We start from the raw sequence: 23,060 nt of genomic DNA on the forward strand, positions 1-23,060 counted from the left end.
TGATGAGTAATTTTTTTCCCCACTGATTTTCTCCCGTTTTTTTATTCATGTTGAAATAAACCCTGGTAAATTCCCAGGAAAAAAATAAAAATCGGAAACGAAAGGTCCGTAGGGATGAGGTGAGACCGCCGGGGGCTGAAAGCGTGGTGTGACTGCGTGCTGGGAGGCCACCTTCGAGCGCGGCCTCCGTTACTGCTAGGGCGTCTGCTTGAGAACAGGAAAGCGACTGGGGCAACCCTGCCAACCTCCCTCTTCTGCTGCACGCACGACACCTCCCAGGCCAATTCACTTGCCACTCCCCGTTTAACTTTATCGGCTGAGTTCCTGCAAAAAAAACAACAACAAATAAATAAATAAAAATCCTAATACAGTTCTGATTCATTTCTAAAGCCATAATGTTAGAAATTTGTAATTTATAGCTTTCTATTGATTCAGGGCACTAGGTTGAAATAAACTGTTATAGAGTTTATTACATAAAGGCTGCACTATTAACAAATTCATTTTTTTTACATAATTCAGTGGGCAGTCAAGATAATATCATTAAAATCCCCTTTTTGCTTCTTATTTAATTTCTAAGATGGTATTGGAGTTTAACAAGTTTGCTAGGTTCTTTCCCCTCCCCATCCCCCCTCCAAATCCACGTATCCACCCTATCATTAGGAATGGAAGTGAATAGCTGCTGCTGTGCTGATAGTCATCAGAAGGCCATGAAGTCATGTGAGGCATCGGTGGCAGGGCGATTTGAAGAGAGGGTTCAGGGGCGGAAGACTTTTAAACACAAGACTGGTGGCCACAGTAAAAGGTGCACCGTGCATTCGTTATATTCCTAAAACTTATAAAAACATAAGAGATAAGATTATCACGGAAAAGCAAAAGGATACCGTGAAATAAGGTAAGGACCTGGATGTATAGCCTAAGAGTCAAGAATGATATTCTGAGGAATGTAGAGCGTGCTGCCGCTGCATTTTTTTTTAAATTAACATTTGTTGTTTCAGAACATTTTAGTTAGTGGAGTCTACTGCGTGGGGTTCTAGGAGGTACGAAGGTGGTGCACTTTGACTCCAGGGAAAGATTTGACAATTACACACTGGCCCTGCACTAAATCATTTTCTTGCTCTGTTTTGTTTTTGCTGGCAGCATACTGTGTGTGTGTGTCTGTGTTAATTCCATACCCTATAGATCTTTTTGGCCATTATAGGCTCACCACACTCCTCCACAATAAATAAGGTGTTTTGTTTTGTTTTGTTTTTTTACTTGTACTTTAATTCACCGTATTAGTTCCAAGCCAGCCCTGGGTAGAAGTTTCCCTCCAGAGATCTCTATAGCATCTGGGTCCATACGAGCGAGTGAGTGATCGGCTCTCTGCACTGTGACATACTAACCACGGGGGGAGTTTTTAACCTGCATTTCAGCTGAAATCTGCCAAAAAAATATTAATAATTAAATAAAACTCCCTCAGTAAGGCAGACGTTCCTTCCGGTCATCCCACCCTCATCATCGTTAGATTTACGGAGGATTTTCCCCGTAGACGTGAACGGTTTAGGAATGAAGACAGTCACGGCTCCCCGGACTCCGGATCGTGCGCAGAGCTCGGGACGGGGCTCTGCTCTTCTCTTTGGCTCCTTCTCGCCCGCAGTCTCCACCTTAAACATCGAGACCCCGCGCGATTGGCTGGGGGCGTGAGAACGGAGGAGGGGGGGCGTGGAGAGCACTGTCCAATCAGAGGAGCGCGTTCTCCGCTGTAAGCGGAGTCCACCCCTGAAGAAACCAATCAGGGTGCAGTTAAGGGTTGAGCCAGGGCTTTACCCTGGAGGCGTCCCGGCTGGGGGCGGGGCTTTGCTATGGGATTTGGCCCAGAAGATAAACATCAAAGGTCCCTGCAGCTTTCAGGCTCCATCTCCCCCCCCCACACTAGATCCAGTCCTGGTTTTCCGCACCCCCTACCCCTCCATAGTGCATGCATGGAGACCTAGGAAAATCCGAGCTCTAGCTCCAGGCATGCAGCAGGGCCAAAAACCCGGGACTGGCTCGCCTCCTCAGGCCATCGGGGGGGAGGCAGCAGTCCAAACTGCAAAGGAAACAAAAAAAAAAAAAAGGAGGCTCCAGTTTTTCAGCTCCCACGCGAGGTGGGCGAAGATTTATGCGACCCAGCGCAGAAGAAAAATTATACAATGTCTGGGTTTCCACAAACTTCTACACTTGACTCCTGAATAGCGAGGCTCGGGGGTGAGAAGGAAGCAGAAAGGTCCGTGGAGCCAAACCACCTTGTTTTGGTTGCTGTCACCCTCGTGCGCTTCAGGTAAGCAAAAGGTAACTTCACTTTATTTTTTCCCAGCACCGCCTGTGCCCTACCCTAGCCTGCCCCTTCCCTAAGGTGCTCGGTTCTGTAAGAGCTGTGAGCCTGCCGCCCCCCTCGGGCTGTTCCGTGTTACTAGGGGGAATCTCTGGCTATAGGATTTGGTGTAACCCCGATGTGGTTTATTGCACCCTTTACGCCACTACGGTTAATGCTTTCAACAAGCATTTTTCCTTTCCTGTAGAGGCTTCAGCCTCCTGCAGCTGTGACAAGTGGTAAATACCTACATGTTCTTATGATTGCTCGCGATGTTTGTTCGGGGCTGCTGTGTGACATCTGGAAGCGCGACCAGAAACAATAAGGAGTAGTAATAGTAGTTCGCAGGTCGTAGGCTCAGACATACGGGTACTTTTTATATTAAGTATGCTTGGAAGGGAGGTGGGTGGCGCTGCAAGCATTGCCACCTCCCCTCGGGTTAAATAAACCGGTTCTGGCTGTGCCCCGTTGCATGCATGGAAGTGTAGTTCCGCTTATCACATTGGTTTCCCAAAGAGAAGTAGACAGGTTCTATTCCTGCTTTGGTAGAAATTGGGAAGGAGACTGAAAGTGGGTACTAGTCAAGCTTTTCCCTCTTTCCCATCAGCGGCTCACAGGTGCATGCCTGGCAGTGGCCCCCCCCCCTACCCCTCCCCTTTCTCCCAAGCCTCTGCGCATGGTACATCTTTAGCCAGCTGTGTCACATTTTTGTGATCTTGTTCAGACCTTTTCTTCTGTGTCCCCTGCGGGATGCAGGGCACAGTTATTTGTCTCATATTTCGGTGGGAGAGTGGGCTGGTGCCCCTCTCCCGGGCATTTTTCTGTACGGTCTGAAATAGGCCCAAAGAGAAGTAGAACCTCCTATTCTAAGCTCAGAACTTGGGACACCTCTGGCCAGCTATGTCACCTCAAAATCTTGTGACTTATGTTCAGGCCAATTAGCGTGGCCCTGCGGGATGCAGGACCACAGTCGTAAGTCGTATATTGAATCTTGTCGGGAGGAAGGCTAATGCCACCCTCCCGGATTGTAAAGGGATGGCCAGAAATAGTCCCAAAGAAAAGGAGGCCAGTTCCAGAGGAGCTGGCTGGGGTGGTGCAGGGGTCAGGGCTGGGTCTTGTCAGCTCTGGACCCGCGCTTCAGTGGTACCACAACCTTATGCATGTGATTCGATCCCACGAACCCGGTTCTTTACCCTGACTCCCCTACCAGCCCACCTCCTCCTGCACCCTTATATGATCAAATTAATCCCTCCCCCCCCCCCCCCCCCCCCCAAGACATCGCATCTTACCTTTACATCCCTCACTTGCTTTGTTAGATTTCTTCATACAATAGTGCAAAATTAACATTTAAGTTTAATTGTAGTGCACTCTGACACTAATTTGGAAAAGGCAGAATATCAAAGATCTTTGGAAAAACACAGTGATGGACCTCCGTTTTCGTTTTTTCCCCGATGGAGATGGCAACCCTAGGTGCTGTCCCTTTAAAAAAAAAAAAAGAAAACAAAAACGCAGGTTGGCATGATTGTGACTGAAAGTGACCATGTAGAGACTGGCCTGCCGGTCTTAGAGTCCGTTCTTGGCTGGCACAAGCGCCTGGCTCCAGGTCATAAGGAGCAGGTGAGGCAGCTTAGATTTTTCATCTCCTGTGCTAGGAGTTTTTCGGAACACCCTACCTCAACACCTAAGTTCACTCGGTGACATTAAATCTTTTAAAAAGGAACTCAAAACCTGGTTTTTCAACCTAACTTTCCGTGACGGAGTCGGCTAAGCCGTCACTCCTCTCCACCCCTTAGCAAGTCTTTACCGATTCCCCCCGAATGTCCTCCCCCCCCCTCTTCTACCTCCCCCCGCCCTTTCCAGATCCCACCCCCCCACATCCCCAACACTTTCTTCCCCCGGTTTACCCCGCCCCTCCCCATGATTTCTGCCCCCTGTCCCCCGTCCCCCCCCCCGACATTATACGAAGTCACCGCCTGCTGTAAAGTAACCTTTTCAGTTTGTTATCGTTGCTCTCCCTTTTAACCCTTCCCCTACTCTGTTCACTGTTGTTTAAATCGTTCAAGTGTTACCAAACTGTATTAAGTTGTTATCTTGTAAACCGGAGTGAAGGCAACCCGCTATACTTCGGTATAAAAAAAACCCCTCGAAATAAATAAATAGATAGAAAAAATAAACCTTACTCCTGCAGGAGTCAATCCATGATAACCTAGGCGGTTGCTTATGAGGGTGAGTCAGCCAATTTCATTTCAGCTTTCGGCAGGAGCTACTGCGAAAGGTCGGAGCAGTGACGCGGACCCCCAGCGTGGGTGAGAGGAGGTTGCTGTAGCTCATACCAATCCCTCCAGACACGAGAAAGAAGAAGCAATTTAAGGCTATTTAACACATTTCTCAAGCATTCACGCTGTTACCACCGGCAGGGTTCACAGCAAGTGTGGGCCTTCTTTTTATGGGTGGAATGCAAATTGTTAGAAGCACTGCTCGTGTCGAATAGCTCTATGGGATTTTTTTTTTTCATACTGCAGATTGGTAATCCACTGTCGCCGACAAAGCTGATTGCCCTAAGAAAGTGATGCTACAGCTCCACGAATGCAAAAGGGAGCAAAACCAGGACCGGAGCGGGTTAGCTATGCGGTGGTTTGGAGGCGCATTTTGGACACGCTAATTCCCGTATTGCGTCGGGGGTTACGGATGCCTGTCCAAAAGGCCTGTCCAATCGCGTGTTAAGCCATGCACTAGCCGCAGCACACGGTATTGCACCGATCTGTGTGTGTGGATGGTGGGGAGGGGAAAAGCAGGTGCGAGTGTGTGGATAGGGGGAGGCGGGAAGAGACCCCTTCCCCTTTGTGCTCCTGCTTTGGCAAATACTTATCCTAAGCCAGTATTTTGCTCATTTGGGTACTGCTGAGGCCGGGTGGCGCGCATGTGCCTATCATGGCATTAATACTTGACTCATCACTGCAAGCAAGCTCAAATGCTGAGGGGCACATTCTCGGATTCAAGAGTATGTATGTAGGTATGTGTGATCCTAATATGCATGGGAACAGCTCACGCTGGGGGATCATGGCAGCAGGGCGAGGGGCTCCAGGATCCCGATGGGAACCCCAGAGGCTGGCAAAAGAGAGCAGGCCTCAAACAGAACCGCAGGCAGAAGAAAGTGTAGGGAGATAGCCCATGTTTTACTACGGAAAGCACCAACTATGAATCAGAATAGGCAAGAACTATGCAGACCACTATACTGACAGGCCAAAACCCTGTCACAGCTAAAGGAGAGAAACTTTGGCCACAAGCACTGAAGGATACTTATCAAGATCTGACTGTTTGTAAGGGCCTGTGTAAATAAAACCAAGGCAGAGGGACAATGCAGCAACTTAAGCTCATAAGCGGGAGTCATGGACTGGCCACGGGAGTCCAGAGGTCAGAAGGACCCCTACCCTTGGAAGAAGGGGGGAGGGCAGTCTCAGACACTGACTCTGTCATACAGCTTGCCATACGTGGCAGGACCCCCCCCCCCAAAGAAAAGGGGAAGGGGGAAAGACCTGCAATGCGGCAAAGACCCTCCACCCACCACGTGATTATGCATGAGCTTATGCATATTTATCAGCTGGAAAGTATAAGGTGGGGGGCAAATAAGGAGAAGCCGCCACCCTGAAAGAAAGAGTGGACCTGAAGTAGCCCAGCTATCGAGGAGGGAGAAGACTTAAGGAGTGGCCAGGAGACCGGAGAGGCCCTGCCCAGGGTCTGACGGTGGTACGGAGCCTGAGGTGAAGGGGAGCCAAGAGCAGCCCGACAGCTCTGCCAGTACTGGACCCAGAAGTAACCCAGTAGCTTTGCCAGTACCAGACCAGAAGCAAGTCTCCTCCCCTGCCCACCTTCTCCAGCCGGAGCCTGCTTCAGAGGTAAGCAGGGAGATCGCCTGAAGTTGGGACCAGGGATAAGAAACTCAGCCATAAGCAGGCTAAGGTTTATGGCATGTTTGAAACCCCCTATGCGACAGAACTTTCTTAGGGTAAATTGGTGCTTAGTGGCCAGGATGTTAGAGACAGGAACTACTGTTATCTTCTAAATGCTAAATCCTGCCAAACCTGATAAATAAAAGTCTATTTCTGGGGAGAACACAACTTTTTCCTGCACTTAGGATCATGAAGTAAAGTGGTTGGTGAACTGGAAGTGTCCTGTAGCAGACAGGTCCCTGCATCCCTAAACTTACTTACAAGAGCTGGTGGAAGCCTCTGGATTAGAAGGCGGCGAGAAAACTGGAATAGCAAGGCTCAAGGCAGTTGCCTCAGAGGGAGCCAGTGAGACAGGTAGAAGGGAATGAATGCATAAGCAGGGCCAGTGCTAGCATTTTTGCTGCCCTGTGCGAACAATTACTGTGCTGCCCCCCTCCTCGCTTTTTTTTTTTTTGGTTTTTTTTTTCACAGAATGCCTCACCTTAGTTATACATGCAGAACACAGACTCACCCTTATCAAATACAGAATAAAGAAAGTAAAAACAGAAACAACTGGAAATTGCAACAAGCCAGACTCTGTATTCAATACAGCAGTGGAGAAACAGAAACATCGCCAGTTCTCATAAATCATTCCTCAAACAATAAAGTCAAGGAATATAAATCAGTCCTATTCGTAAAACTATACTTAGAAAAGGAGTATTTCCAACAAGCTAAGGAATAGAATAACATCCAATAATTAAAACTGCTACAAAATTTAAAAAATTTTCCAAACAACATTTCAAAATGGCAGGCACACACCCAATAATTAAAAGCTAAGGATAGAAAATTAACCGCTCTTCATACCTGAAAACTTCATTTCCAGTCATTCTAATTATAATGAGGATTAGCGGAGCGGCATCAACTTTCTTCACACACGCACCCAGGCAGAGCCCTCTCCTCTCACACGCTCACAAATACTCCAGGACAGGTTCCCATTCACACACACACACACACACACACACACACACACACACACCCTAGTCAGATTCCTACTCATACACAACACCAGGCAGGTTCCCATTCTCTCACACACACACACCCTGCTCAAGCAGGTTCCCGTTCACACACACACACACACACACACCTCGCGCTCAAACAGGTTCCCATTCTCTCACACACCACCCAGGCAGGTTCCCATTTTTTTCTCTCTCTCTCACACACACACACTACAGGTTCCCATTCACACACAAACACACCCTGCTCTCACACACACATACACCACCCAGGCAGGTTCCCATTTTTCTCTGTCTCTCACTCACACACACACTACAGGTTCCCATTCACACACACACACACATACACCACCCAGGCAGGTTCCCATTTTTCTCTGTCTCTCACTCACACACACACACGACAGGTTCCTGTACACACACATACATCCCAGTATTAATTGCATCAGTAGCATGCAATCTTCTTGGTGTTTGGGTACTTGCCAGGTTCTTGTGGCCTGGTTTGACCTCTGTTGGAAACAGGATGCTGGGCTTGATGGCCCCTTGGTCTGACCCAGCACGGCAATTTCTTATGTTCTTAATGCACTCATTCATTCACTCACACACACATATACACCATTGGGAGCCATTCTGCTGCTCCTCCTTGTGTGCTGGCCCCTGCAATAATCACATCTCACAGGGTTAGCACTTTCTCTGTGCTGATCTCGTGCATCACAAGATCAGCATGGAGCACATGCGAGCTACACCCGTTTTAGCCAGTGCATACTGGCATTGAGAAGGAGCAAGAGAACAAACTCTTTTTTAAAAATTTCTTTGGCTGCCAGTGGGTCCACTGGCAGCCTTGCAGGCCTCTTCCTCTTCTAGGCCGCCAGTGGGATGGCAAACTGCCTCTTCTTCCACCGCCCCCTGGGGTGTGCATAGAACGGGTTGGGTAGGATAGAGGTGGGTAAGAGAGGCTAGCATCGAGCTATGGGCAGCTATGGGGCAGTGAACATCCAGGGCAGAGACCATGGGGGAGGGGGGAAACAAGAGTGCCTGGCCTGGGCAGTGGGAGGGACTGGAGTGCTTGATGGGGAACGGGCAAAGCATGCTGGGGTCAGGCTAGGGCAGAGGGTGGGCTGGGGGAAGGGAAGGTGGAGGTCAGACTAAGGGAGAATGTGTGCAGAGGTCAGGCAGGGAGAGTCGCAGTGTATAGAGGTTAGGGTGGGGGGGGGGGAGTTGGAGGAGTGAATAAGGGGGAAGTCTGTATCTGCATGCCTAAGCCAGAACACAAAGGGGCGCTTAGTACTGAGCGCCTGTTTTCTTAACGTGTGCCCAGCCACCTCTCCTGGGCGCGTGATGCAATATTTAAATTAGGGGTCGCGAAGTGGCATAGATGGGTGGTGCAGCTTTCGTGGTCCGGCTTATTTATGTTCTTACCTGTTTCCTCCATCGAGATGCCCCCTAAGTGCAAGGGGAAGGTTAGCGTCTTCCCTTCAGACCCTTTCCCCTCATCTCGGCAGCCTAATATCGTCCGCTACATGAGCTCACCAGTAGTTTTGGGAACCGGGGACTCTGATGTGCAACACGATGAGGGAGAGCTGCATTCACCTGCAGAAGAGGCATCCCTTAGTCCAGACCTTTGTCTGCCTCCGGCGCATCGTGACTCCCAGGAGAGCGTTCCTGCGGCACACAGAGACGATGCGCCGTTCGCGCTCGCAGCAGAAGGGGTGACTTTTCGAACTCTGCCAGCTGGATCGGCTTCTCCTTCCCGACCCGAGAGCGGTGGTGGTTCTTGTGAACGGGCCACTGAAGCTGCTCTGGTGGCGGGATTATCATCCTCGTGGGTTGGCAACGGGATGGTCCCCGCCCTGTTCATCTCGGGAAGCTGCGGCTATTGAAGGTTGGCGAGTCCTTCGCTTTTCCATCTCGTCCGGAAGCTGCAACCTTAGAGGCTTTGTGGGACTTGGTAGCTGGCTTCGGGAAATCTTTGAAACTGCGTAACTCCAAGTTGGATTTCCTCTCCTCAAACTATCATCAAGAAGCATTAGAATTGCAGAAGCAAGTTAGCTCTACTTCTTCTAAGGTTTCTGAAGTTGAAGGCAAGATTAAATCTATTCAAGAATTTAATCCTGCTACTTTCGCTTTCCAGATGTATCGAATCTCTACAAAGTACCACGAGACATCTTAACTTGCGTTTTCTGAATTTCCCGAGTTGCCGGGGAAATTCCTTTTTCAACATTGAAGAGGTTCTTGCAAGACGTTCTTGGATTCACGCCTGAAAATATGCCTTCTGTTAACTCTTGTTATTTTCTTCCTAAAAGAACCACCTCCGGGCACGGCCGCAAGCGTTGGAATCCAGGACTACTTGTCCAATTTTCTCAAACTCTACCTTGGAGGTCCTGGCTAGGAGCACTTTTATTTCTACGTTAGATGTAAATAACGTGATGCGTAATTTCTTTAGAAATCTTTCCTCTCTGTTTTATGGTCAGCCTGTGAGGATTGATCCGGATTTGGCTCAAGTAACACAAGTTAAGAGGAGGGGGGTTCCCATCTTTTCGGCAAGAAGTTATTTCCCTTGGCTTTTCTTTTAGATTTCGCTACCCCTGCAAATGTGTTATTAAAAGGGGTGAGGAATGTTTTATTTTTTTTTTTCCTGCCCAAACAATTATGATCTTTTATAGAGATCCAGAGCCCACTTACCTCCTCCTCTTCACCTCCGATAACGTTAGTGCTACGTTATTGTGAATTCTTGACTTAAGTTTTCTTTAGCGTCCTCCCATTGCTTTTCTCTTTCCCCCTTTAGTTTCTTTCTGTTTTTCAGTTTTGAAATGGATGTTTTCATTGTAAATGCTTTTATCTTAACTTGTTATATTTTGTTGTCTTTTTTGTTTTCTTTCTTTTTTCAGATTTCTATTTGTAAACTATCCAAGTATTTCTGGTACAAGCGATTCGCTTTGTAAATTTAAAAATCTTATAAAGAATTAAATAAAAAAAAATCAGGGGTCGCGCCAAAAAAAAAAAAAAAAAAAGGCGCTAGGGAACGTTTGTATGTCCCTAGCGCCTCCTCGGCATCGGGTGCCCAGGAATGATGGCTGTCAAGCGGGTTGGGAAAACGGACTCTCAATTTACGAGTATCCATTTTCTCCTGCTACCGGTATAGACACGCACAAGATGCACGTCCTGGACCGCATCTCTTGTGTGTATCTATTGGACGTCTAGAATAGTTTTCAAAAATGTTTTTTTTTTAAAACTAAATCTGCTTTATTTGTTTTCTCCTACTTAGTATCGTTACGATACTATAAGGAGGAATCACGCAGCAGGATTTTTCAATGCACCCTTGAGCGTGGCATGCCTTTACACTAGCCCCGGGCTGGCGTAAAGTTTGCCGCATTGCACTGGGCGCATTGGCCGCGTAGGAAACCTTTTGCATCACGGGGATTAGCTGATAGCCTCATCTACATGGAATTTATATGCCAAGAGCGCTATTAGCTGTGTTGTGATTTGGACGCGCTAATCCCCGTATCGCATTGGGGGGGGGGGGTTATGGACAGACGCGCGCCCGATCGCATGTTAAGCCGTGCACTAGCCGCTGCACACGGTATTGCATCGGCCCCAAAGGGAGCTGAACCAGGACCAACAAAGGTCAGGCCTCTTCCCACAGTGTGAGGACATTAACCTAGTCATATGTAGAATCTTTGCTGCAAGAAATCACTGCAATTGCTTTATGTTGAATTTTAACTATTAAAATCTGTTTTGCCTTTATTTATTATCATAATTATTTACTACAATTTTTGAAAAAAAATTTTTGGAGAAAATTTTTTGTGATAGAGAGAAGACCTCAGTGTTGGCAAGAGATCCGAATTCTCAGAAACTTCTTATAAGCCAATTGTTCCAGTCACTGGTCTTTTGCTCTCTTATTTTTATTTTTAATAAAATTGCTTGGAGTCACTCTTTGTTAATCACAAATTATAGTACTGTTGTGTTTCCAAATAAAGTTCTTATGATACCTTTTGTTGATCTTTTTTCACACAGCTATAGAGTTTAATATCTTCACCTGATGTAGATCTTTCATGTATTGGTATCTTCAATTTTTGCAAACTTAGACCGTAATTATAAATTTTCACCACAGCAAATCATCTATATTGAATTTAACTTCAGCCCTTCTTAAGTTCTGAATGAGAAACTTTGATGCCGTTCCGAATAACTTTTCATTTATATGTCCTGTAACGGGTACTTCATTCCCAACAAAATCCCGACAAGTTTTAATGGCAAGGCACTTATCTTTTTGCTTGTCATGTGTTGATTTTTCTTGACCGCATAACCGTGCTTTTTGCCAAGAAATGCTTGTTAACCGCCGCCAACGTGGCCGACGTTTCGCTATAACGCTGCTTCAGGGCGGTCAAATCTAACCCTCTTCCCTGGAGGCCAGCTCCCCACAGTCGATCAGGACCTGGCCCAGGCAGGTCTGTCCACTCAGTCTTTTTCTTTAGGTCCAGTATTACGTCGTTTTTGTTCTTCAAGGTTAGAACCAAAGCGTGGAGTTTCGCCCATGGGTCTTGATTTATAAATCAGCCCAGGGATTTTCTCCTAGGTTTTTGGACACACTGCCCCACGTCTGATCATGACATCAACGGCCTCGAGACCAGGAACCCATCCAGAGCCCTGCATGAAGGGTTGTAAAATACAGCGCTCCCGTGCCCACTCTTTAACAATGACCATGGCCCTCTTGAGAGCGGATTCGACCACTACTGACTGGCAAGGCAGCTGGCTCTTATCAAATCCGGCAGTCTTTGGGACTAGGTAGACCCCGTCTGTGTTCTTGTTATGTGAGGGGGGTGGTTCCCATATCCTCAGCAGTAACTCCTTAAGGATCTCTGTACTGGGACTGCCAGTATCTCCTTAGGAGGCTTCACAAACTGGAATATCTCTAGCATTTTTTGCCTGGCATCCTCCTCTGTCAAATGTTGAGGAAAAAGGGTGGCCTCTGCCATCACTCTCACAAACCTTGCGCACGTTAAGTCCTCAGTGGGAGACTTCCTTCGTTCATCTGGAGGAGAAGGATCTGATGGGAGACCATCAGAATCCTCAAAGGAGAACACTAACCTCAGATTATCCCCCCCCCTGGGTCAAGGGACCCTAATCCTCACTGCATGCCATAGAGGATGGGGCCCTAGATGCTCAACCTATGTCCAGAGGTGCAGGCACCAGTGGAACTGGACAGGGGGCTACAGGCCTCTGTGTCCCTGCCATCGTCAGTGGAGCTCCCTCCTTGGAGGAACCAGCAAAGACCACTATATCAATAGGGGGAAGCCTCTGTGCCTCACCGGGCATCGATGCTGTGCCAGGAACTGATGTCAGCTGGGTCAGTAATGCACAGATGAGGACATTGAGCTTCTCCATAAGCAGCACGAGGACAGGCTGCACTGGATCTGGTGCCATCGATGACACAGAACTGAAGCCCTGCAGTGTCTGCTCCACTGCCAGCTGAACTCGGAGCTCCAGCTCCTCCTCAAGCATTGCCGATACCAACACCAACTGGCAGGAAGGAAGGGTGGCCAGATCATCTTTGGACCTGTGAGAGGAATGGGCGACTGGCACTAGGACCAGTGGAGACAGATGCAGACCCTGGGCATCAATAGAGGATGGGCTCTCCTTGCCATGGGATTGCTCGGGGGCATTGCAGCAAAACCCAGTGCATCGATGGGGACTGGTAGTGATGTTTGTTTCCCTCAATGCTCGGCCCGGTTTTTCCCCAGCATCCTCGGCCTGGAGAAAAAAAAAATAACGGTTGGTCTCCAGCGCCCTTATCCACCTACAGCATCGACGGAACAGATGGTGCTGCTGATGGCGATAGCATTATGTCCATCAGTGCTGCTCCAAGGTCCTTTGATGCTGATGGCTTGGACTTCCTCAACCCAAAGAGCTGATCCATCTTGTTGAGTCAAAGTTGATGTCTCTTCGGGGTCATTTGGGTGCACAAGCGGCAACCCCGGACATCATGCGATGCCCCCAAGCAGAGGATGCACACCCTCATGAGGATCAGTGATAGACCTGGTCCTCGGGTACTGGGGGCATTAGTGGAAACCGAACATGGCCATAACGGGGCAAAACAAAAGGGCCGCAAAGTCGGGCAGCGGGTGTTGATGCCCTGAGGGCAAGAGGCACTGCCACCACAGGGGGAGTCGATTGCGAAACAAAAGAAAAACTTACCTAAAACGCCAAAAACCCTGACTAGGGACACTATGGGAAGGCACCACTGAGGGACCCAGAGATGGCGTGAAGGAAAAAAAGCCATGAAAAATGCGAAGAGCAAAAAGTTTTCCACAAGGCAAAAAACAACCAGTTGAGCTGAATCACACTGCAAGGCTTACAGTTCTGCAGAAGAGACTGAAGAGGGATCCAGCGTGGACGCTTGGTACAAGGCATGCTGGGCACGCTCAGTGGGCCTAGCCAAAGTTCTAGAAGTTTTCCGCATTGTGGCTCCATCCGATGATGTCACCTATGTGTGAGGACTAATAGTCTACTCTCCTCGGAGAAATGTTTCAGTATTTTTCTTCTTAAATTTGGTCTACTATGGTATAAACATCACATTTTGTTCTTGTATTAATATTGTACAAAATTTAAATTTAATAAAGATTAAAATCAATAAAAGTGCTCAGGATAGGGCCATGGGGAGAAGGAAGGAGGGAGAGAACCAGGGAAGGGACCACAGAAGCAAGAGAACAGGAGGCAAAGTACTCAGGAAAAAAGGGGTGGAAAGGCACTTGGGAGGACCCATGAGGAGGGAGGGTGCAGCACTCAGAAAGCGGCCGTGGAGGATGAGCAGAGGAAGCAGGAAATGCAAGAGGGGAGCACTCATGGGGAGGCCTCAATGGGGAGGACCAGGGAGGGGGGGAGACACAGGAGGGAGAAGGCATTAGGGAAGGGGCCATGGGTCACATGAGGAAGGCAGTAGGGACAGAACCAGAGGAAAGAGCAGGAGGGAGAGTACTCCGGAAGGGTTCAGTGGTGGAGGGAAGCAGGACCGGAGGGAAGGCAGGAGGGACAGAACCAGACGAGAGAGCAGGAGGGAGCATACTCCGGAAGGGTTCAGTGGTGGAGGGAAGCAGGACCGGAGGGAAGGCAGGAGGGACAGAACCAGACGAGAGAGCAGGAGGGAGAGTACTCCGGAAGGGTTCAGTGGTGGAGGGAAGCAGGACCGGAGGGAAGGCAGGAGGGACAGAACCAGACGAGAGAGCAGGAGGGAGCGTACTCCGGAAGGGTTCAGTGGTGGAGGGAAGCAGGACCGGAGGGAAGGCAGGAGGGACAGAACCAGACGAGAGAGCAGGAGGGAGCGTACTCCGGAAGGGTTCAGTGGTGGAGGGAAGCAGGACCGGAGGGAAGGCAGGAGGGACAGAACCAGACGAGAGAGCAGGAGGGAGCGTACTCCGGAAGGGTTCAGTGGTGGAGGGAAGGCAGGAGGGAGAGCACATTTCCTATATCAGGAATCATTCCTTGTTTAATATTAAAGTTTTATACCTTACAAATGATTCTGGAGTGCACATTATTTATCTCATTAAATCAGTTTTGCATAAGGTATTCAACTGCGCGTAAAAATTAAGCAGATGTATGCGAGGACCCGTAAAAGTTTTGGAGGTTAAAACAGGATCCACGCTCCCCAGAAGGTTGGGAGCTCCTGGCCTAAATATGAAATTTTCATGAACACTTAGATGAAATGTGGATTGAATCATTACGACTGTACGCAATGTCAGACCTGCATGTACAGCAGGGGGAGAGCGAAGCCTTTCTGCCTTCCGTCAAACAGTTGTGTGCACATTTTTTTTTCATCAGGGCACAGACAACTGCAGTTGTTTGCCACCAGTGGTGAAAGTGGGGATTGGGCCAGACTGTGACACCTGCTCTGTCAGCCTTCCTCCTGGCCCTGCACGCAGGCATCTGCCGGGGCTGGGCTTCAGCCACGTGGATTTACCTGCCCCAGTGAAGGCACCAGGTGAGTACTGGGGGGGGGGGGGGGGGGGGGGGGTGTTACATGGGATTAGGAGACTGGAAAAAAAAAAAAAAGGGCTTCGTGTACCCCGTGGAAAATCATTTAATTCACTTGCCATGCTCAGATAAACAGAGGGATCAGACTGGTTTAATACAGTGGGACCTGTATTATTATTGTAGTATTTGGCCTGTTGAGTTCGACTTTCAAATGTAGAACCGTTTTCTATCCTTTTTTCCTTCCTGTACTTAGCAGTGTCTGCAAGAGAATCCAAGGCTATCTTAAAACTGAACTGGTGGCCAGTCTGGGCTGCCCTATTTAAATAAATAAAAAGGCACAGTTCACTTTTCCGACAGATCCTTGTGGAAATGGCTGTCAGCAGGTTGGAGAGGAAAGTGAAGCGCGAGCAGTAAAATGGGGGGGGAGGGGAGGAAAAAAAAGAAACCAGTGATCGGCGTTAAGATGAGATGGTGAAGACCGTCCCCCTCCATTCGCAAGGCTCAGACTCTCTGGTCAAGGCGTGTATAGAGCCCAAAGCCCCAAGTCAACACCCAGCACCAGGGCCAGATTAACGGGCAGGTGGCAAAAGCACACGCCCAAAATCAAGGACCTCTCCAGTTCCCTGGTCCTGCCTGCGAACACCAAAATCTGAAACCCAGCCCTCTCCCACATTGAGGGCTTGATCCCGATTCTCTGACTATGGGAAAGGAGGCTTGAGAAAGTGGGCCGGAAGCCAACAGGCAGCACCGTCTCAGCCTTGCAATTTAAAGCCCCAATTTACGACGTTGGTGCAGCTGTAGGGGCTTCCGGGATCTAAATCCTGCATTGCCCGTGACTTTCCGGCCTTCCAGGGCAGCTGAGCACCAGCCGTAGGTGGGTAAATCCGCCTGTAGAAATCACTTTTATAGCAAAACAGTAATCCACGTTATACCTCATAGTTCAAAAGCAAATTACAAATGTTAAAGTCTTCCCCCCCCCCCCCCCCCCCCCCCAACTCTGGAACAGCGCCAGCCCAGCCTTTTTCGGGCATTATTTATGGACTATCGATCACTTGGCGAAGAAGGCCTCCATTTTACGCTAGGATGGGGCCTGCAACTCTAGATCCAGCCTCAGCTGCTTAAATAACACCACCAGACTGCCAGTTAGATACGAAGGCTTTAATTATTTCTCTGAGTCATATAAAATTTCCATGTGTTGCTTCCATGTTGACAAAGAGTTCATGAACCAGCCATGGGATCGGTTGAAGGCCTGACGTTTCTCCACAGTCTGGAACGCCACCGCTGCTGCATCCCCAGGGCTGGTCCTCGAGTCAGTCCCAGAAACCCAAACCTTAGCCCAGGGAGCCAGGCGAAACGTTGTCCGGATCTTGATAAAATAGGCTTCATAATCTAGTTACCTTGTACAAGCTTCTCAGCGAATGCCCAGGCCCTCGTAGGTCATGAAACCCCCCCCCCCAATCCACAAGTCACGGAAGACTTCAGTGATCTCCTTGAGGCCCGAGAAGCCAAATTTCCCCTACACCTAGGGAACAGACGTTATGGTTCCTTAAATTACAATAAAAAAGCAGCGGTAGCGCCCATCAGTCAGTTAGTATTTTCCTCCCACTCCCACCCCTCAACAGCGAGCGCTAGGGATTCACAGGCTGACGTGTGCTTTCCAATCGGCTCCAGCTCTTCGGAAGGTAAAGCACCGAGTGCAGTGTTCGGGCTGGACTCTGCAGTGTTTATTTTACACTTCTCGCCATCCGAAAAAGTTTATATAAAATGTGTACATCTTAAAATCTGCTAGCAGCACATCCAGGAGCCTGAAATATACATCTCTTACGGTTTAGGTTTGGCCATCCTGCATATTATACAATAAAATCTTTTAAGACAACGGAGACGAGGAATCTTCTGCAGACTGAATGCAAGATCTGCAGGAGCACCACACACACACACACACAACTTTCGCTCAACTGTGTCAACGAACTTTAAAAAAAACCCCCAAAAAAACTCCCCCACCCCAGAAATGGTCATTAAAGCAAGCAGACCCTCAGCATGAAACCAATGCATGAAGGTGGGGGCGGTGATCTGAGGGGGCAATCAGAGCCTTGCTTCCTTGCACTTTATCATTTTATTGTATTATTTTTACCAGGAACCGTTGTCGGGTGGAACAGGGCTGTTTTCGGTTCACAGATTGACTACAGGTAGGTTTTAATGCTTTTTCCCTGGTTAAAAAGTCCCCTCTCCTCCCCCAGAAAGCCCGTTTCTGTAAAATTGCTCCCTTGTTTACCAGTCTGGGAGGTAGCAGGAGCTGCAGGAATGGTTTATTCTGCTCTCCTCTAGCAGACTAACAGGCCGACTGTTAACCCGCGTTTGACGCGCTAGCTTTACCCCTTATTCAGTAAGGGGTAATAGCGCATCAAACGCGCTTCCAACCCCTCCGAGACTAATAGCGTCCGCAGCATGCAAATGCATGTTGATGGCCCTATTAGGTATTCCCGCACGATTCAGTAAGTAAAATGTGCAGCCAAGCCGCACATTTTACTTTAAGAAATTAGCGCCTACCCAAAGGCTGGCGTTAATTTCTGCCGGTGCCGGAAAAGTGCACAGAAAAGCAGTAAAAACTGCTTTTCTGTGCACCCTCCAACAATATCATAGCGATATTAAGTCGGAGGTCTCAAAAGTAAAAAGTAACTAAAAATTAAAAAATTTAAATCAGCCCGCGGCTTGAAAACCGGACGCTCAATTTTGCCAGCGTCCGGTTTCCGAGCCCGTGGCTGTCAGCGGGTTTGAGAACCGACGCCGGCAAAATTGAGCATCGTCTGTCAAACCCGCTGACAGCCGCCGCTCCTGTCCAAAAAGAGGCGCTAGGGACGCACTAGTGTCCCTAGCGCCTCTTTTTGCCGCGGGCCCTAATTTCAATAGTTTGTTTTTTTTACTGAATCGCGCACACAGGAGAGTGGCCTGTGCGCGCGCCGGGAGAGTGGGTGCTCTGCCGCGTTTCTTTCTGTATCGGCCTGTAAGAGCGGACAGGCTAAGCCATTATTCCCTCCTGGGATGCGCACACCTGATTCACGCCCAGAGAGCTTTCCAGCTTGGAAATACTAAGTAAACAAAACCATTACCGAGACGGCAAGCTGCAACCTCCCTTTCAGCAGCCTCTACCCTAAGTCTCCTGCATCCTCCGTGTGGAGGGTCCTGAGAACCATCCCGGCCCTGCCACAGCTGGGCCCTCCCGCGTTCCCCCGCCGGTTGCTCTTGGGCTGCTCCACACCAAGGGTTCAGGTATAGGAAACCGGAGCCCCCCCTTCCCTGCAATGGGAAAGGGACCCCCTCATTAAAAATGGGCAATAAAAAAAAAAGTCGCTCGGCCCATCTGCGAGAGCTGCGCGGGGCCTGGAGGTGGCTGCCCTGGCATCTTCGGATTCTCTCTCTCTCATCGGTCTCACGCAGGCATTGCAATGCATCTGAAAAGTCAGAGCAAGTCACGTCTGACCCTAGGAGCCGAAGCTTCCAGAGCGCCCTCTTTCCATTTCACTAGAGATCACCTACAGTCAGCTCTCAAATGACATCCCCCACCTCTTCTTCGAAACCAAAGCAGCAAAAACCCTCCCTCTAGACACGCTCAAAGCAGACATTTTTTTAGGGAAGCTGCAAAGCCCAGTCCTCTTCCTCAAAAAAGAAAAATGGTGGAGATTGCAGGTCATTTTTTTCATCCCCACCCCCACCCCCACCCGAGGTCCCAAGCTTTTCCCCCTGCTCCCTGACGAGACCGCACCTGCGCACTTGCCGGCAGCCTTCACGCACCGGACTTGCTTTGGTGCGCCTGCACGGGAAGGCGGCGCATCGCCTCTTAAAAAAGCCACTCGCTCGCGGCGCGCCGCTTTCACTTCCCATGCTCACGCAAGGAGGGAGGCTGTGCCGACGGTTCTCCCGGGTGGTGGCAGTCGCGCAGCGCCGATGCCTGGCGGCCCCGGCCCACCGTCGCAGGGTTCTGGAGAGAGTGCTGGTGCCAGGCTGTGGCTGCGGTGACCCCGGGCGAGAGGACGCTGGGAGGGTGGGGGAAACGAAGGCTCACGGGACCGAGTCCCAGTTCCCCCCTTTCTGCCGAGGTGCAAGCCCCGAAGGAAGAGGAGGGGAAAAACCGCTGGGCCGAAAAAGCCGCTCTGATTCTCCCGGACCTTCGGTACAGTGCGGCTCCGAGTGCAAATGCTGCCTCTGTGGCTACAGCTACAAAAAAATGGTCAGGAAAAAGGGACACGCAAGGCTAAGGAAAAAAAAAATCTAGGTCTGTGCGGGAGTTAACCGTTAAAAAAATAAAATAAAATAGAACGATTCAAAAATCTGAAAGAATAAAATGGATTTCCACAATATCCCGAAAGCTGTAATAAGTGGGCAGGGAACGTTCACAGTTGCTGGAGCAAAGGTGAGCGCACGACCACCCCCCACAGCGGGCGTCTGGCTGAGACCTAAACGCTCTTGGCTACAAAGAGGCTGCTGCAATAGCCAGACGAGAAGGGGGCGGGGGACAGAGAGAGAACATTTCTGGAGCATGGAAAAGGACTTGGGCCTTGTGCAGCCTCTGCAGGGGGGGGGGGGACAGTGAATTGCATTCATCCTGGAGCAGGTAGAGGGGATGATACAGGAAGGGCATGGGATGGCTGTGAAGGAGCCTGCCACCATCATCCTACCTCGCCTTCCCGTGGTCCCGGCTGAAAGAAAGAGGGGAGGAGCATGGGAAGCGGCTCGGAGAACCCCCACCTGCCACGCCGCCGCACCAGCGATGGTTTCTTTAATTTTTTTTTTTTTTTGTGGGCTGGGTGTGCAAAATAAAAACTTCTCGTGCGCGCGCGGCGCCGTCTGAAATGCCGCCCGTTTTCCCTAAGCGCGAAGGTGCGCTCACAGCTTACGAGGGACGCGGGCTGACGGGGAGCTGGGATTTCAAAACCCTTAGCTGTGAAACCGAACGCAGGGTCCGAACTGTCAAGACAGCGGTTCAAAGACAGTCGCTGTCGTGCACTGTGCAGGCCATGCCAGACAGGAGTCTGGCATGGTTCATAGAAGCGATGGCCCACCGCCGCTGACCACAGACCCGTAGGGACCCCCCTTCCACCTTCCATGGGGTGTAATGCTGCTCTGGGCTGCTCTATGCACTTTAACTTTCATTTTATTCTTTTCTCCCGCAGACCGTTGGGTGCTGCCTCCTCAATCCTTCTGTAACCCGGCCACCGTTGTGGGAAGAGGAATCAGGCTGGTGGGGTCTCTCCCCCCCCCCCCCTGTGGAAACCGGTACCCCGAAGCCTGACCCAGCAGATGGCACTGGTGGACGACCTCTGGGACCCCCCTCCCTGGCTGGACGACCCCAGCCTTTGACAGCTCAACTCTAGCCCTGTGCTAAACTTTTTTTTTTTTTTTTTAAATAAAAAGAAAGGAAAAAAAAAATCATTAAAAAAATACATTTCACTTTTTTTTTTTTTTTAAAAGCCTCCTGTTTCCCTTGCTGGCTGGGACCGGTGGGAGGACTACAGTAGCCCAGCCTATGGTTTATGAGCCCCGGCCTGCAGGAGGAACCTAAAGGAAGGCATTAGTGATTTAAAAACAGTGTTATAGGTAAACACATATACTGAGCAAACGAGAAAGGATCAAAGAAACATTGCACATACACAAAAACATATCGTCATCTATTTCCCCCATTTACTCGGTGTACATAGCATAGCCCAGCTGTCCATCTGCCCTTGGAGGCCGGGCCCCGGCAGCTGAGTACAGAGCTCGTGCAAGTCAATCCAAACTGAAAGGGGTTATTTCTAAAAGTGTTTCCTCAAGGAGAAGGAAGCTGAGCCCCCGAAAACAGGAGAGAAACTCCGACCTAGGTGAAATGCAGCTGCGAAAACAGAAGAGGGGGGCCACTTTCGCTCTGACTCAGCTTCTCCTTTTAAAAACTGCTTCCACTAAAAATCGGAGCCAGACGCCAGCGAGCGATTTATGGTTTCAAGTCGCACGGAACCACCCTCCATTCAATGAATATTCCCCCCCCCTCTCCACAGGTCCGATCCGTGCTGGATTATGTAAAACAAGACATCACAAGACACTACACCTCGTAAGTCTTAGAATAAAAGAGCAGCAAAAGAAGAAAAGAAAAAAAAAAACACTCAGAAAAATTTATCGTCGATTCGGAAGTGGGGCCTGGTTACATCGTCGGGGTTGATGAAGACGGAAATGGATTTCCCAGGGTTCTCAGTCACGAGCTGCTGCAGCTTTTTGGCTAGGCGGTCATCAGGCTGGCCGCTGTCTCCTCCGTCCGACTGAGGCGAGGGGATGCTGGTGGCGCTCCCTCGCCGCTGGAGCTCCACCGTGAGGCGGTTGGCGGCCTTCACGTGCTCGATGGCAGTCCGGAGGTGCTCCGCCGGGTCCGAGCGGACGGAGGACAGCTTCCGGGCGTGCAGCATGACCGTCTCCTCCGACAGGTGCTCCAGCATGTTGCACTGCGGGATGAAGTAGTTGGGGCACATTTTGTTGACCAGGCAATGCTGCAGGTCGTCGATCAGCCCCAGCAAGAAGTGGGCGGCGTAGTCCTCCTGGGCCAGGTAACTGGCGGGAAGCCGATCGCAAGCCCAAAGCATCATGCTGCGAAGATGATAGGGGCTGATGGCCTTGGGCCTGGACAGCAGTTTGATGATGATGGCTTTGCAGGCCTGGTAGGCTTGCATGAGGCTGCTCGAGATGCACTTTTTCAGCTGAACTTCGCTTCTGGCAAAGGACAACCTCCACTCGTTCTCTTTCTTGCCTTTATGGAAGCAGGCCGGCACCAAGTAGAAGCCGCTAATCACTTCCTCTTCCGTGATCTTGCCATCCCAAAAGTGGTTTTCCATGAGCCAGCTCTGCGCCACCGCGGGCCAGCCTTTGAACGACACCACCGGAACGATGTCGTACAACATGCGACTACTGCCGACCCCCAAAATGATGGAGATCAGAGTCCCGTTCTTTTCCACCTTCTCCACCTTGGGCATCCCCCGTTGGGGTTTCTTCTGAATTTCCGACAGCACGATGCTGATGGAGTCGTAGAACCAGTCCGCGACCTTCGTGGGCGAGAAGAAATAGTTGGTGGCGCCGTTGATGTGGTCCACTATCGTGCAGCAGTCCTTCCACTTGCCGATGGTCCCCTCATCGAAGAGCCGCAGGCTGAGCCAGGAGTGGCACAGCGCGGAGTGGCGCATGTCCAGGGTGACGGGCTGGTTGCGGTCGTGCAGCTTGAGGGCCGGCACCAGCAGGGTGAAGTCCATGTCGTAGTCCGTTCCTCGGGCATAGACGTTGAGCTCGTCCAGATCCAAGTCCACGACCCCTTCCCGTACCCCTCCCGAAAGCAGCAGGTACTCGTTGGCGACAGGGAGCTTCAAGTCAAGTTTCTGCACCATTCCTAGGAAGGAAGGAAAGAGGAGAAGGTGAAAAACAGCCCTCTCCGGGGTAACACTGGCAGATTTTAACCACATTACGAGTCATTTTAAGAGGCTTAGGCAGCTGAGAAAACTCACTGGTGCTCTGCACAAATTGATAATAGGGTGATAAGCAGTTTTAAAAAACACAAGGCAAGTTCTGGACTTCCTTTTTTTTTTTTTTTTAAATTGAGTGTGAGAATTCAGATTGTAGGTCAAAGTGTTGCTAAACTAACTCCAGGCTGTTATTAGAAAACCTATAATCCAGTCCTAATTCCAACTCCCCTGCCCTTGGATCGTCCGGTCTTGTCTCATTGCCAAATAACCAACCTTACAAAACGCTGCCTCCTATTTTGTGTAAGCCAGAAACCTGCACCGAGGAGGCAGCTTATGGAATGCAAGCAAAATAGGA

At 49.9% G+C, this 23,060-nt stretch overlaps 1 protein-coding gene and 1 long non-coding RNA gene across 3 annotated transcripts in view; one reads left to right on the forward strand and one right to left on the reverse strand.

Annotated features, from left to right (window-relative positions):
• Positions 1-1,769: 1,769 nt before the first annotated feature.
• On the forward strand, positions 1,770-20,621 carry LOC115098706. Of its 2 annotated transcripts, none has more exons than XR_003858591.1 (4): positions 1,770-2,299; positions 15,084-15,243; positions 17,371-17,422; positions 20,405-20,621. It is a non-coding gene; the product is annotated as an uncharacterized LOC115098706 (long non-coding RNA). The 2 variants fall into 2 exon arrangements; XR_003858592.1 differs by having other exon boundaries at positions 1,770-2,310; positions 20,405-20,540.
• MB21D2 (Mab-21 domain containing 2) overlaps positions 20,619-23,060 on the reverse strand; it is a 69,881-nt gene continuing 67,439 nt past the window's right edge. The window contains exon 2 of the mRNA XM_029615531.1: positions 20,619-22,632. Within this exon, the coding sequence (XP_029471391.1) occupies positions 21,368-22,632 (1,265 nt within the window). The 3' untranslated portion in view covers positions 20,619-21,367. The remainder of the gene's footprint in view (positions 22,633-23,060) is intronic.

The sequence above is a fragment of the Rhinatrema bivittatum genome, chromosome 9, assembly GCF_901001135.1.
Source record: "Rhinatrema bivittatum chromosome 9, aRhiBiv1.1, whole genome shotgun sequence".
NCBI lineage: Eukaryota > Metazoa > Chordata > Amphibia > Gymnophiona > Rhinatrematidae > Rhinatrema > Rhinatrema bivittatum.